Source organism: Lathamus discolor, chromosome 17 (assembly GCF_037157495.1).
Source record: "Lathamus discolor isolate bLatDis1 chromosome 17, bLatDis1.hap1, whole genome shotgun sequence".
NCBI classification, from domain to species: domain Eukaryota; kingdom Metazoa; phylum Chordata; class Aves; order Psittaciformes; family Psittacidae; genus Lathamus; species Lathamus discolor.
In genome coordinates this window covers 3935547-3949267 of record NC_088900.1, presented here as the reverse complement: position 1 = coordinate 3949267, position 13721 = coordinate 3935547, and the positions used below count along the sequence as shown (strand labels likewise).

The 13721-nt window shown below is 44.5% G+C and overlaps 1 protein-coding gene across 4 annotated transcripts; it reads right to left on the bottom strand.

Moving 5' to 3' along the window:
- Positions 1–21: 21 nt before the first annotated feature.
- On the bottom strand, positions 22–12451 carry CRTAM (cytotoxic and regulatory T cell molecule). 4 transcript variants are annotated; one of them, XM_065697066.1, is made up of 11 exons: positions 12130–12451; positions 9353–9499; positions 7557–7709; positions 7230–7361; positions 4618–4788; positions 4175–4246; positions 3783–3899; positions 2425–2529; positions 1907–2053; positions 1448–1531; positions 22–1150 (listed from the first exon to the last, which is right to left on the bottom strand). In XM_065697066.1, the coding sequence occupies exons 1-11, from the start codon at positions 12176–12178 to the stop codon at positions 1020–1022; spliced, it is 1308 nt and encodes a 435-aa protein (XP_065553138.1). In that variant the 5' UTR covers positions 12179–12451; the 3' UTR covers positions 22–1019. The 4 variants fall into 4 exon arrangements, with proteins under 4 accessions (XP_065553138.1, XP_065553139.1, XP_065553140.1 ...); XM_065697067.1 differs by having other exon boundaries at positions 3783–3860; XM_065697068.1 differs by having other exon boundaries at positions 3783–3854.
- Positions 12452–13721: the final 1270 nt, after the last annotated feature.

The following is a 13721-nucleotide window of genomic DNA, read 5'->3' as shown; positions in this document are numbered from 1 at the left end:
ATATATAATAGCAGCCACTTCAAGGGCATGTATTTAATTCGGTGTCCAAAACCGGTGTTCAGCTTCTTGCTTACAGTGAGGAGTAATCTTCTCTAGCGCGAAAAAGAAATGCAGCTGTCTGCTGTAATGTAAATTCTCTTTATTTTAGGAGTTCAGTTTTATCTTTCCCACATAGAAAAGGTTCCCAGTGATGGCATAGAGGGGCTCCGTGGATGTAAAGTCTCATTGATTCTCCTAGATTGCCTGCTGGCAAGCAAGTGACTTTGTCCCTGGATCTGGGGAGTCCCGTATGTAATATCAGCTCCACGTTTGATAACCCATGTTTGAAAACTTCCATAGTCTCAGTGATACTCCTGGAAATGTAGGTGATGTGGGAGTGAGTACAAGTGTAGTACCCAGATGTTCTGGTTTCAGAGCCCCTTGCAGACTAGTGCTGCTGCAGTCTGGCATAGCACAGTGATGCTATCATTGTACAGGTGAGAAACCAAAGCAGGAGTTCTAGCACGGAGGAGCAACCTTGGGGTTTTTAACTCTTTGGACATCAGGATGCTTTCCTCCTTGGTTAAATAGAGCTGGATCTCCAGGTTTGGGGTGAGAATAAGATAATAGAAGTCCCAGTAGGTCTGCAGCTCCCAGGGTTTCCTGTTCAGTCCCATGCTTGCAGAATTACATGAATGTCTTAATGTCCTGCAGTCCTTGGAATACCTGCATGTTCCTTTGCCAAGACCCTCACTGCTGGTAGCATCTGAGACAAGACTGATGAGCTCTGGTTCTGGCAGTAGTTATTTAAGTCCTTTGAGGACTACAGATAAATCACTGTCTTCATTGCTAATGGGTTTCTAGGACCAGCAGTCCTATCTACCTGCCCCACTGTTTAAAGGAAAGCAGTCTTAGGTGGCTTTTGGGTTGAGGGTAGCTGTTTGTAGTTCTGCTCCTTGAGATCATATTGATACTTGAAGGCTGTAATATGAAGATCAGGAAACACTGGTGTTTCTGCACATTGTACAGATTTACTATTGCTATACATTTGTTTCCTTTCCACATCCAAACAGTTTCTCACTTATTGCAATGGTTTTGTCTCTGGGATTCTTCTGCATTGTTTCCACATGTCCTGCTGTTACATATTGTGTGTTGGACTTCTGATTGACACCTGAAAGTTAAACACACCTTTATTACTGATTTTGTAAAGAGGGGATGGTGTACCTGCTTGAAATATATATGAGTTAGTGTTATAGAGCAATACAAGATGAAATGCATCTCTAGACATTGTCAGGGCATCCATCACAGTGAAGACTGGGAAGCATGAGGTGGTCTACTGCAGATTACATGATACTCAAGGCGCTACTTTGTACTAGAAGCGGTTTAAATGTCTTGTGTGTGTATTCTTTTATATGTTCCGTAGCCAGGCTCTAACAGGAATTCGTTTACATCAGTTAAAGCTCTTTACCGTGTCCATTCTTCTCATGGCCTGGACTGTCTTCATTAGATTTGGATTTATAACTCTCCAGAGTCTGGTCTGAAACATCATTTTCTGCACAGAAAACAAATGTAATTAAGATAGTGAGATTTTTCCATGACCATTGCTCGCTGTCTGCATTGAGCACAGAGAATCCGAGAGACTAGTTATAAAAACGGGGCTTCAATCCTGTTGACCATCTAAGAAACATACTGAAAACAACAATTTCATGGGTTTTTTTTGTGACACCTCGTGTCAGTGGCCTGAGACCATCAGTTACAGGGACTCTTCAACAGTTGTTTGCAGTAAGTCATGGTTACTGTCTAATTTGTGGTCACTGTCTATGGGAGAAGGACATCTAACCAGTGGCTGGAGGAGCTGCGATAGTCTCCTCAGCTCTCCAGCCCTGCTGAATGAAGCAGCAGTCACTTGCACAGGGCCATCACCCACCTCTCTTCCACACTCCATGAGCTTTCTTCAGCTTCCTCACAAAAAGCAGGACAATGATGAGCAGCACAAAAATCAGAGCAGCCACCAAGATGGGCAGCAAGAGATTTGTCTCTTTCTTTTCCATGCCTTCAGATTTCACATCTTTGTCTGTAAGAGAGGAAGGTATCTGTGTTGTTAAATAGCTTCCTGTGAGTCTCTGGTAATTAAGTTATATCCTGGACGAGGCCAGATGAACATGGTACGAGAGCAGAAATCACCTTTTTTGACTTAAGTTTTAGGATGTGAGACAAATTATTTCTTCCTGTATGAATAAGAAAACTTGACTGAAATAAGTGGGTTCATGCTTTTTCTATCTGATTAAAAACAGTGATGTTTCCAGGGTCTCTCCCCAGTATTGCAAGCCAGCGTTACCCTAGTGTATTGACAAAAGGTTTGGAGGTGGATACGTGGTCAGAGAGAACCAGGTTGGTGTAAGACAGCTCATTGCATGTTTGGAAGCTATCATGAAGAGTTCATACCAGAGGTGATGGTGAAAATCACAGTTACATTTCCACTTGGTAGCGGGGCTCCCGTCCTGGAAACTTCCTCTTCCGTGACATTGCCACTGACTGCTGTTTCAGTCCCTGGGGGAATAGAACGGAGAACAGTATTTCTTCAAGAGGCAAAGGGATGCTTAAGAAATGCATATTTTCCCTAGAGCTTTGAAGTCCAGGGCTCCTGGTACTGCAACAGGAAGGGACTTTTGGAGTCTCTGTCTCAAAGCTCTGTGCTCACTTCCTTACTACCGTGTTTTGTTTTCATCTGAAGACCACCTAAGCTTTATGAACAGAAAATCCTCAGTCTCTTACACGTTGTTGAACTCCACGGTTTCCATTTACAGCCAAAGTAAAGCAAAGCTGAGCTCTGACTCTTTGGTCATTTGGGGGGTTTTCCTGCCCATCAGTTTGTTCTCTTGCTTGCAAAACCAGGAATGAGCATATATCCTTTGCCTTAAAGTAGATTTAAATTGATTTTTGGTATTCATATCTCTGACTACTCTTTTACTGACTTCATAGCTTCCAGTGGTGCAGTCACCCCATCCTTTGCCACCACCACCCATGCCTGACGATGTGAAGTCATACCACTGGGGACATGGAAACTCGATGAACCAGCCAACTCTTCCTTTCGTGCTGCAGCTGGTGCAACCTCAGACCCTGCACAAACACAGAGGTGAGCTCTGCCTTCCTTACACACAGACAACACATCCTGGTGTAATTGAACTTGATTTGTGAAACTAAAGTGATAACGTGGGCTGTGTCTACCAAAAGTTTACAATCATAAGAGATTTTCATCCTTCTCAAGACCTGTTGAAGCATTCAAGCTCCCTTTCTAAGTACGTTTACCAACGTATGTATGATCTGTTGATCAGACTGTGGCCATTCTCTAGTGCTTGTAACCACTGATGTAGCACAACCACAGAGTTCTTGCAGTTCTAACACAACCAATTGATTTTCTCTGCAGGGCCTGTCACACACAGCGTCCACCTTGGTGGGTTTTGGCCAAGCGATTTGGGCAGTGGAGCTCCTAATTCTTCTGCTGGAAACAACAGCTCACTGGCTGCTACCTGAACCGTTGTTGCACAGTGCCATCTAGTGCAGCCGTCCAGCGAAATCCCAGCCTGGTCACACCATGCTGCAATAGTGGCCCATTTGGCTACTGCTGCTGTTCTGCATCTAGCAGCAGAGACTTTGCTTTCATAAAACCGAGTTCTCCTTGCACAAGCAAGAAATGCTGTGGTTTATGTTATGTGCTTGTTTGTAATGACGAATGTAACGCTGTTCTTGGTAGCATTTCTGTCCTGGTTTGTTAACTTGATGTAACTTAAGAACAAACTTACAAGTAGATGTGACGTCTGGTTGGAGGGTTTGCTGGGTTGGTATTGCTGCCGAGCTGGGAACTAGTGGATCCTCTGGTACTGCAGAAGAGATGGTTGGTTGTTCGGATCCTAAAGGAGCTTACCCAAACACAAGACAAATCTCAGAAGACACGCTTTGCCATTGAACTGATGCTTGAAACCACGACAAACTGGTGCTTAAACCATGACAAAAATGAAACCTGCCCTGTATGCTCTATGCTCTGGGCTGTTTGGGTTCTCCATTTGATCAGTGGTTAGACTCCCAGTCCTACCCTCCCACCTTCAGCTTCCCTGTCCTCTGAATGTATTTAACACTATGAAACAAGGGAAGACCTGAGCATGAATTAAGAAGAGGTCAGGCAGCTAAAGCCTACCTGTAGTTTGCTCATTCTCAGAGACACTTGTATCCACCTCTGGGTTAGATGGTGCCGGATTTGGTTTTGCCACTGAAAAAACCCAACAAAAGCACAACTTTCAGAGCACTTTATAAGTACTTGTTGAATGAAGCAATCTAAGGAAGAAGGAAGTAATAATTAGAAGATCCATCCTAAAGATGAGTAAACAGGCAGAAAGTAAACTCTAGTCTGAGAATTATTAGACAAGCAGCTTCAGTTACTGTTAATTTACAGTATTTACCCTATGTGGTAGTTAAAGCCCCCAGACCTTAGTTTGGAATTCTTCTTTTGCCCCGGTATGAAAATAGATTCCACACATGGGCATTAGACTTTGGGCTTCAGCTTTGCATGTGAATCTGCATAACTTTCACCACCTCAAAGTGGTAAAATGGGATAAAGACTGCTGAAGGAGCCTGCAGTACCTGTCCTAGCAAGGTCCTCAAACTGGAAAGATGCCATCAGCTTCTCTTCTCTTAGTGCTTGGTGGTGAATAATGCAGCTGGCTGTTGAATTGGGCCCATAGGCAAGGACTGTCAGTGTGCTGGTTGTGGTCCATTTCTTCCCATCAGCTTCTAACTTGTGCTTAGTGTCACCTATATACCCATTGGAAGAAAACATTTAAGTGCTTTCTAGTCAAGAGCAATTGAAAGAAACACCTTCCAGGCACAATCTGCATTACTTTGCTGTGCTAAAGCAGCACCTGATTACTGGGCACAAGTGGTTTATTGTGTAAATGGATTACATGGGGACCCAAAGGCAGCAAGGTCATGTTTTTTTGCCTCATCACTGTTTAAGTGCAGACCTCACTGCCTCTGCAGGGTTTCATAACTAACATGGGGAAAATCACCTGCACTGCAATGTCCAGACATCAAACACCAACTTTTGGCCCTTCTTGAATGGGATGAATGGCTCTGCTGTGTGCCACAGCCATGCATGGCCTGTGAGGAGCCTCAGAGCAAGGACCTGCCGTTTTCCAGCGTAACTGAGATCTAGCAAAGTTCTGGCTCTAATACGGGATATTCAAAAGCATTAAATACGTGTCTTAAGAGCCGTGCGTTTGTTACCCCAAACACAAAAAGCAGTTGTGCAATATTTGTGCATATTGACCAACACAAAGTGCCTGGGAGTTTTTCTGTTCGTAATGTAGAGGTTCTCTGGAAACAAACTGATGATTTCTCCTGATCTGTTACCCTTGGTAATAGGTAACTTTATTGATAACTTTAACTTTATAAATGAAAGAAATTCCTTCTTTCCAACTTAGCCTTTACAGGTAATTTGCTGTATCCCATAACCTGGTACTTCTCAACCCTTTTCCCCACCCCCAGCAGGGTCATGTAAGAGCTCAAAAGTGATTTTGTTAGGAAGGAAAGAATCTTTGCCAGCAACAGCTCAGTAATTACAGCTGGGTTGCCCCTGCTGAGCCCTGGTGGAACCGAGAAGCTACCAGTAATTAAGGTGTATTAGCTATTTAGTGACTAATATAAATATTTGCAGTAAGTGACTAAAGCTGGGTATGGGATGATGGGATTGGTATTCAGACATCCTCAAAAGGGAAAGGTACACACAGAAGGTCTGAGAAGCAGTGATTTAGGATGGGTAGTTCCCCTGGTATGGTTTGCTGTAACAGTTGACTGGGTTAGTGCTACAAGGCAAAGATAAAGGTAAGTGTAGGTTTTTGTTCATAGAAGTGGAGAAAAGCACGATTGGCTTTGTGTGTTCTGGGAGGCATCTTGTGTCTGAGTTGTGATCTTACAAAAAACATACTTTGTCAGGCCAGAACTGAGGGGGTTTCAAGTTTAAGGAAACTCATGTTTTTAGAAGAACACTGGCAAAAATTCATGTAAAAACCTTAGAGGTGACATTGCTTCCCTGAGCTCTTCATAACTTCGTGGCTGGTGTTCCCCCAAGACCTTAGTATCACACAGCTCAGCTTTTCCCAAACACATGCAGGACTTTAGTACTTGCTTTTCCAAGCCCCATGCACTGCTCCAGAGTGCCTTTTCCCCTGTAATCACAGATAGCTTTCTGCCCTGGCTTTTATGTGGCTCACTTACCAGCTGCACTGTTTCCCCTTAATGCAATTCCTTTAAGCATAGGGCTTTATGCAGTTGTATTAGTGCCTGTGCATCTGGCAACCTGGGTTTATTCCTTAGTCTTGATTTCTAGCTATATTCAAGCCGACACACTTCTCTGCTATTTTCTAGAGTTATTAGTTAAAATGAGCCATATGGGGGTGTGGGGGAAGACTATAGGTTAAGCTTTGAATAGGTTGCTTGATGATGCAAAATACGATTAAGAGCTGGTTACTATATGAAAGAGCTCACATTTATGGGTGTTTTCCTCATGCTTTGATACAGGCATGCATTTCCTCTCTGCTCTGCTACAGGTAGCTAATAAGGTAGCTATTACTAGAACATGGCCTTTGGAGCAGCTATTTATATAGCACATGAGTTGTTATGAGCTATGTGGTGGCTTTGTTCCTCCTCATGTATGTCCACCCAGATGCATGAAGACCGCTCACTAGGGCAGTGTTGTAGGGTGGTGTGGGCTCTTGTTTCCTGAGCTCTCTTCCTGTGTCTGCTAGTGGCTTGGAGCAGATTAATATGAGAGAGGCTGATGGTGTGTGTGTGAACTGCTCAGCAAAGCAGCTTACAACATGGAAAGCACGCTTACAACATGGAAATCGTTAAAATGGGTTTGTTAACCGTCTTTATATCCAGTCTTTGGAAATTGTGCCTCCAGAGTTTGGGTTTCACTTTATTCCACTGGAAAATGACTCCTGACTTTCAAGGGATTTTGGTGCCAAGTGTTACTGCTCTGTGCTGAGTGTGAGCAAAGCAGATGTGCCCTCTCCCTTGCACAAACACTAGAATCCAGTGCTAGGTTTCCTCACAGCCTGCACTACAGGGCCAGGTTATACTCAGTGAGTGAGCAATGGTCTCAGAAGGTGTTCTACCCTCCAGCATTTTCAATCAAGCCCAAGACTGATAAGAAGCAATTGTTAGTAATCAGTCCCTTGTCCTTTAACACTTACCAGGGAGTTCTATCCCGTTGTCCAACAGCCAGGTAATCCGGGCCTGTGGTTTACATCCTCGGGTATAGCAAGACAGTATAACGCTTCTTTCTGTGTCTCTGGATACTTCCAGTACTGGATTAGAAGGAGCAGCTGCAACAGTAAGAATTTGAATCAGTTATAGAGCATCTTTCTACCGGCTTTTATGACTGGCTGCATACATAGCATTGTTGGGAGGGTGGGACTGAGCTAAGACCAGGATTATGTTGTGCAAAGCACCATGCAATTGCATGCAAAAAAGCAGGTCTGGAGTTGAGAAGCTGGGACAAAGTGGGTGAAAGAACTTACCTAATACCTTAACAGCCTTGTCCTTGCTTTTGAAGGGGATGCCATAGTAGAAGCATTTATATACACCTTCATCATGCACTGTTATGTTAGACAGTTGGATGGATAATTCATCCTTTGAATAATGGATAAGTTTGTATCTCTGATCTCTTAAAGCTGTAAGGAAAATAAAAGCCAGCATGCTGTGTGTGTAGGTACAGAAAGGGAAGACAGATAATCAAAGCACTAATGAAGGAGGACCATTTTCTGTTTGGCATTTTTTTAACCCATCAGCATTTGACACAAAAGAGCAGCTCCAGCACGAAGCATTCCTCGCTGGTTCTGCACTAGTACATAGGCAGCAGGAAACTGAAGAAAGGAGGGTGTATGATGCCAGACAGGAATATGCCGTTCTCTTTCTTGCTTTTACTTTCAGGGGGATCTTAATCCAAAGCAATTTGGGTTCTTTACGTGTGTAAATGGATAAATATAAGCAAACATTGTGGGGTGAGGACATGATGTGTGGTCAAAAAACTAGTATGACCTTTGCATATAGAGCATGGATACATGAACGGAGGAGCTTTCCCTTCCTCGTTCTCCAAGCCTTTATTTAGTCTTGAAAAAAATCACTTCCCTCTTTGGGTGCATTTTGTGCTGTATAAGTGAACATTGTGGTCAGCACGCACCTCTTTATTAACCGCTCAATAATTGGCTGGTTTGCTTCCCTTATATTAGTCTAATCACCTTGATTTTAACGAGGGTGTCTCCTAGGATGTCTGTATTCTGCTGTGCAATCCCCTTTCTCTCTCTCAGCTTCTAGCTTTGCTTCATGGATGTCCCATAGGAGTCCTCAGGCATTAAGTCACATGGACTTTTCCCACAATCACAGCACAGAAAGTGTAACTTTCTGCCCTTACATTGAACTGAAACTGGGGTTGTGCACCAACCCTTAGGGAGAAAAAGACCTCAAAAGCGCTCTTTTTATTCTAAAGCTGGGGTCTTCTAAAAATGTGGAGTTGGGAGAAAATCCCAACAGTGCTATAATTTATGGTAGTGATTAAGTATGAAAGGATTTTGATATCACCCTAAGACTTGTAGGTAGCTGGTAATATTTTTAGCTACAATAAGACTGGGGGGAACTGATTCGTGAAGTGGTTTATTGGAGAAGCAATGTGACCAGCATCCACAGGGGTAATTCAGAATGAAAATGTCTATGCACAGTGTAAAGTCTGGCCACTTTCTAAATGCACACTGTTTTCTTTTGTATTGCAAAAGGAATATATTCAGTGTGCCTGACTTGGATCCAAACGCTTTGCAAACTAGTCCTTGTGGATGTTATATCATGTGTCTAATTGTGGACCAACAGCAGGAGAGATATGGACAGAGACATAAGGTGCAGGGAGTGGAAGGGAACACAGTAATTGTAACTTTGGCTTTATCAGAGCATTCTAGAAATCACTGCTTGTTTCCTAAACATTTCCCCTCGATGCACTACATCAAATTCCCTGATGAGCAGGAGAGTACCCAGGGCTTTCAGGCATGTCCATTCCTGTCTCTCTTGTAAGGTAAAAATGTGTTTTTGTGCTATAATGCCTTGGTGCTGGTGGTAACTACAGTTCATTACTAAAAGCTCTAGTGCCAGAGCACTCTGGTGAGGGTTTCCATTTCATCAGCTTCCTGCCAGAAAGGGGCTGAATGTAAAACCATCTCGAGTGTTGGGTAGGAGGTGAGTCAGACTGGCCATGGGTAGGAGCTGGAAAGCCCTATGAGTGACCCTCCAGCCCCAGGTGGAAAGTGTTGCACTTGGTTTTCACACTTACCCCGCTGGGTGTTGAGAAAAATGGCAAACCCATGAGGGTTTAACCACTGCCGGGCAGACCCATCGTCACTGCTGAGGGTGCAGCGGAGGTTCAGGTCCTCTCCTTCCTTTAGAGTTACGGTTTCACCTCCAGCTTCTGGAAAATCCCCTGCCAGAGATGAGGAAGGGAGGGGGAAATCAAGTACTGAATTGTGACATGAAGTAAAGCAGCAGCTTCACACACGGTATTGTGTCAACTTTCCTTCTTTCAAGGGTGTAAAGGTTCTTCTTGCCAATATCATTGTACTGTTATAAGTAAATCATAGTCGTTAGGCAGGTCATCACAGCCACTGGGTAAGACTTGCACCAAAGGTTTGTGATCTTTACCTGCTAGCACAAGCATGTTTAGTTATTAGATGTTATTCCATGAGTCAGTGAAGAATTGATAGCAGATCCATTTAATGCGTATTCTGCCTGTATGTTAACACATTATTACTCATCATTCCATGCTCTACTCCGGAACTGCTAAACCTGATTTACAAGCATATGCAACTGAGCAGCGATGGTCTAGTGTGAGGCCATGGTAGGGGTGTGGGAGCGAGGTGATCTTAAGGTCCTTTCCAACCCAAGCCATTCTATGATTCTATGGTCAGCACCTCTGAAAAAGGAGGCTTTCATTGTGAGGCTGCAACTGCTTTGAGCTGGTTTTGAAACTTCCTGAAGGCAGAATCCACAAAGCTGGCCTGGCATAGATTACTAAAATGAAATGTCATTCTCTCTCCTCCCAGTTCATTTTAGAGATGGGCAGTAAAGTGGGTTTTTCCCTGTCAACATTCCAAGCCACATAATACACTTTGTGAAAGTATTTGATGACCTGGAATAGATCACCTTCTCCAGGAAGAAAAGCCTGCCCTGGAGAAATGACCAAGAGCAGTGCCTGGGTCAGAGAAAAGTAAATAGGCAGGAAGAGGGTTATATTTTTCATTCCTGTTTTGTGTGGTTTGGTTTTCTTTTCCAGGTAGCTGTTTGCTACAAGTGCTTACTGTGTACATGAGCATTGCAGTTTGGGGAAATGAGTATTTCTGGGCTTCAGGAAAGCTTTTAATGTTCTTAAACCATTTTAAAATCAAGCTATCATAGGGTATCCTTGCTGGACCGAATTCTTTATCACTAAAATCAGAGGGAGGATTTGTCTCCCTGTAAGACAGTATTTCCCCATAAGGATCTGTTGCCATGCCTCACCCTTTAGTTGTGCAAGCATGACAGGAACTTAGAGTGGCCGTAACTGATTTACCATCGCATATGGCTCATCAGTGCCTTTGGCTTCTGTTTGTTCTTGATTCCACCTCCATTTCCGAGGGTTAGTGTCTCAGTTTGTTTCTCTGGGCTTGTCCTGTGTGGGGGTCATTTGCAGAGGAGCAGTAGAAAAGGCAAAGCTTCTTGCATGGGTTCCATTTGCGAAGACCTGTGCCAGGAGGTGCATGTTGGTAAGGGAGCAGAGGGCCTTGTCTGTGGTTTTCCACGGGGCCCTTCTACAGCGATGGTTTCCTGTCACTAACAGCAGTGTGGGGTCTTTCAAGTCACACCTTCTGAGGTGAGAGCAGCAAGACTGAACAAGAAAAAGAGGGGGTGTTTCTTGCCTTTCTAAAGCACAGAAAAGCAGCCCCCAGAGCCAGCATATATGTAGTTTCCATGGGAGACCAGGGCTTCATTCAGACCATGACTCACAGGGCAAATCCACTTTTGTAGAGGACAGTTTGATGTGCCTTCAAGCCACTGTAACCCACTACACTACAGTCACTGGGGCATGGGAGATGCTCCCATGCCAGCTACAAACGTTCTTGTGCTGTGTGGATCCCTGAAAAAATTAGTCTGGCATCAAGTACTGTGTTATATATCAACTGTGCTATACATCAAGTACTGTGCTATATCCACCTTCTTGGCAAGAAGGGGCAGCAATTTCTTGCTAGGAATTGCAGGATGCAGCTGAGCAGAACGGTTCATGCCTCTGGATGCTATTTTAGCCATCAGAAAGAGCATGGTGGACTTGGTGCAACTTACTGCTGCTAAACATATTCAGTGGTGATGAAGTATTCAAAGCATGTGATATCATAGAATGCTTTCATACAATCATAGAATAGTTTGGGCTGGAAGGGACCTTAAAGATCCAGTCCTGCTGCTGTTTAGACACTGAAATTTGGTGTGGCAAAAAGTCAGGAGTGAAATCCGCAAGGATCCTGAGCTGTAGATACTCATCTTACTGCTTTCCTTACTTAAATCTTTCCCTATTTGTCATGGTCAAATATTATCCTCTCGCTCTCCTGTGTATGAAGGACAGGAGATTAGTAAAGGAGTATAAGCTACATCCTCTAGTAGGAGTAAGGATATTGAATATTTAAAGGGCTTTCAGTTTTCCAAGTACTTTGCAAGTGCGTTCTAAATTGCTCTAGCTTCTTGTAGTAGCCTCTTTTTGCACAATACATGAGCAAAGGCAGACACAGATACCCATGCCATGGAAAGCAAGCAGTGCTCCACTGTTCAAACTTAAGGTCTTTGCCACATCAAGTATGTAGTAAGCTGCTAGGAGGCAAATCACTCTCATTGATACTGGGTTTAGGAGTCAGCTGGAATTCAGCACCAGTGTGCTTTGGAAATAGGGTGACAATCTGGCATTGTCACCAAGAACACAGCAGCAGCACAGCTGCCTTGCACACGATGTGCTGGAACCCTGGAAATGGAGTTCTCCCAGCTGGACTGCTTGCAAAGGGGAGATGGGTTAAGACAATGCATATCGCTTACCTTGCATCAGGAGCAGAGCTGTGATGTGCAGCACGCTGGTGAAAGTCATGCTGTGGTGTGGGCTGACTTCCTCTCTCTGTCGGGGCTGCAGTGTGCAGCAGGTCCCTTTTCAGCATGGGGGGGAGCAGATTTACCATGACTTCATCACTGCTGGGGTCTCTGCCTCCTTTCCTTCTCTCTGCTGTTCCACTCTCCTCTCCCCCATCCCACGTTTCCTACGTGCTGGTGACTGCTGAGAACTTGGTGAGCTCACAGGTCCCTATAATGAAACTAGTGGGTGACAGCACTGCGGGCACTTCACACTGCACCCCCTCCAGCTCTCTCTTGCTCAACACCCATACAGGGAACAGGGGGAGAGATGTACATGTAGGGGAAGCAGATAAAGGTTAAGAGAAACATGGGCCTATGGGTGCACTGTGTGCAGGGTTTAATAATAAGGATGGCAGAGATTATTTGAGGGACACTGCTGTTGTGCAGTGACTGCTTGAAGACCCATCTGCACAGTTTAAATCCCTTGGAAAAGACTCGTGTGTTGCTCTGCATCTTGTACTGCCACATGCAGAGGAGGCTTGCCTTGCTCTGATTGCAGGGACCCTGGCAAAACAGGTAATGAGAGGCAGATAATCATCTGTGTGTGGTTTGTGGCTCTCCAGGGAATGAAGAGTGCTGGTGAGGTGGCTGTGAAAGGTTTGCTGAGCACCAAAGGGAGGAGGGATGACTGCATCAAGGAGGACCTGGGGCAGAATCTGGTTTCCTGTGTGCCCTTGCAGGTCTGACTATAGGGACATATCAAAGCTTTTTGTGTCTCTTGGTGTTAATGTCCAGTAACATCACCAGGTTTACCCATGTGTGCTGTAGGCAGAGCCTCGCTTCATGATGTAGCCGTGTGTAGCTGATTTCCAAAACAGTTTTGGCAGATCCTCTAATTCTATTAGCATGTGTTTTATTGATAATAGCTATGGCTTTTAGGTTAATGATAATATAATCAGTTTAATGGGAAAACAGAGCCGTAGGCCATCAAATTTGATGTGCACACTTGGTTTGAAAGGAAAGTCTCCCTGGCTGATGAAACTCCTGCTGGATTCATAAAGCTTATTCCGCAGAAGAAGATATGTGTTGTAAAGGTAAGCACTGCTTCGGTTTAAAAGCTGTGCTTCCCGTTCCACACGTCTAAACCTGACAGTAAAGGGGAAAACGGCCCTCAAGGAGCAGCAGCGCTGAAGCCGCTCCTTCTAACCCAGAGGGAAAACCAGACTTGAGATGGTTTTGTGCCATCTGCCGACGAATAAATGAACTTCATCTTCAGCGGTGAGGAAGTGTAATCCCGCTCCAATTCCCCTTTCTCCTTGATGTTTCTGAGGCTTACACCCATCCAGGAGGGAATCCCGGAGTGGCGTGTGGTGAGGGCAGCATTGCAACCCAAACTGAGAAACAGCCTAACTCCTGTTTCGTTTCTATGTTCCAGTATAGCTGTTCTCTGGTTGTACATCCAGCATGGGTGTTTTCCCCACCTACATCCTGCTAGAGCCGCTGAAAATACGGCTCTGAGGTAGCCCTCCATTGAAGGAACATGCACTCTGTCAAAATCCAAC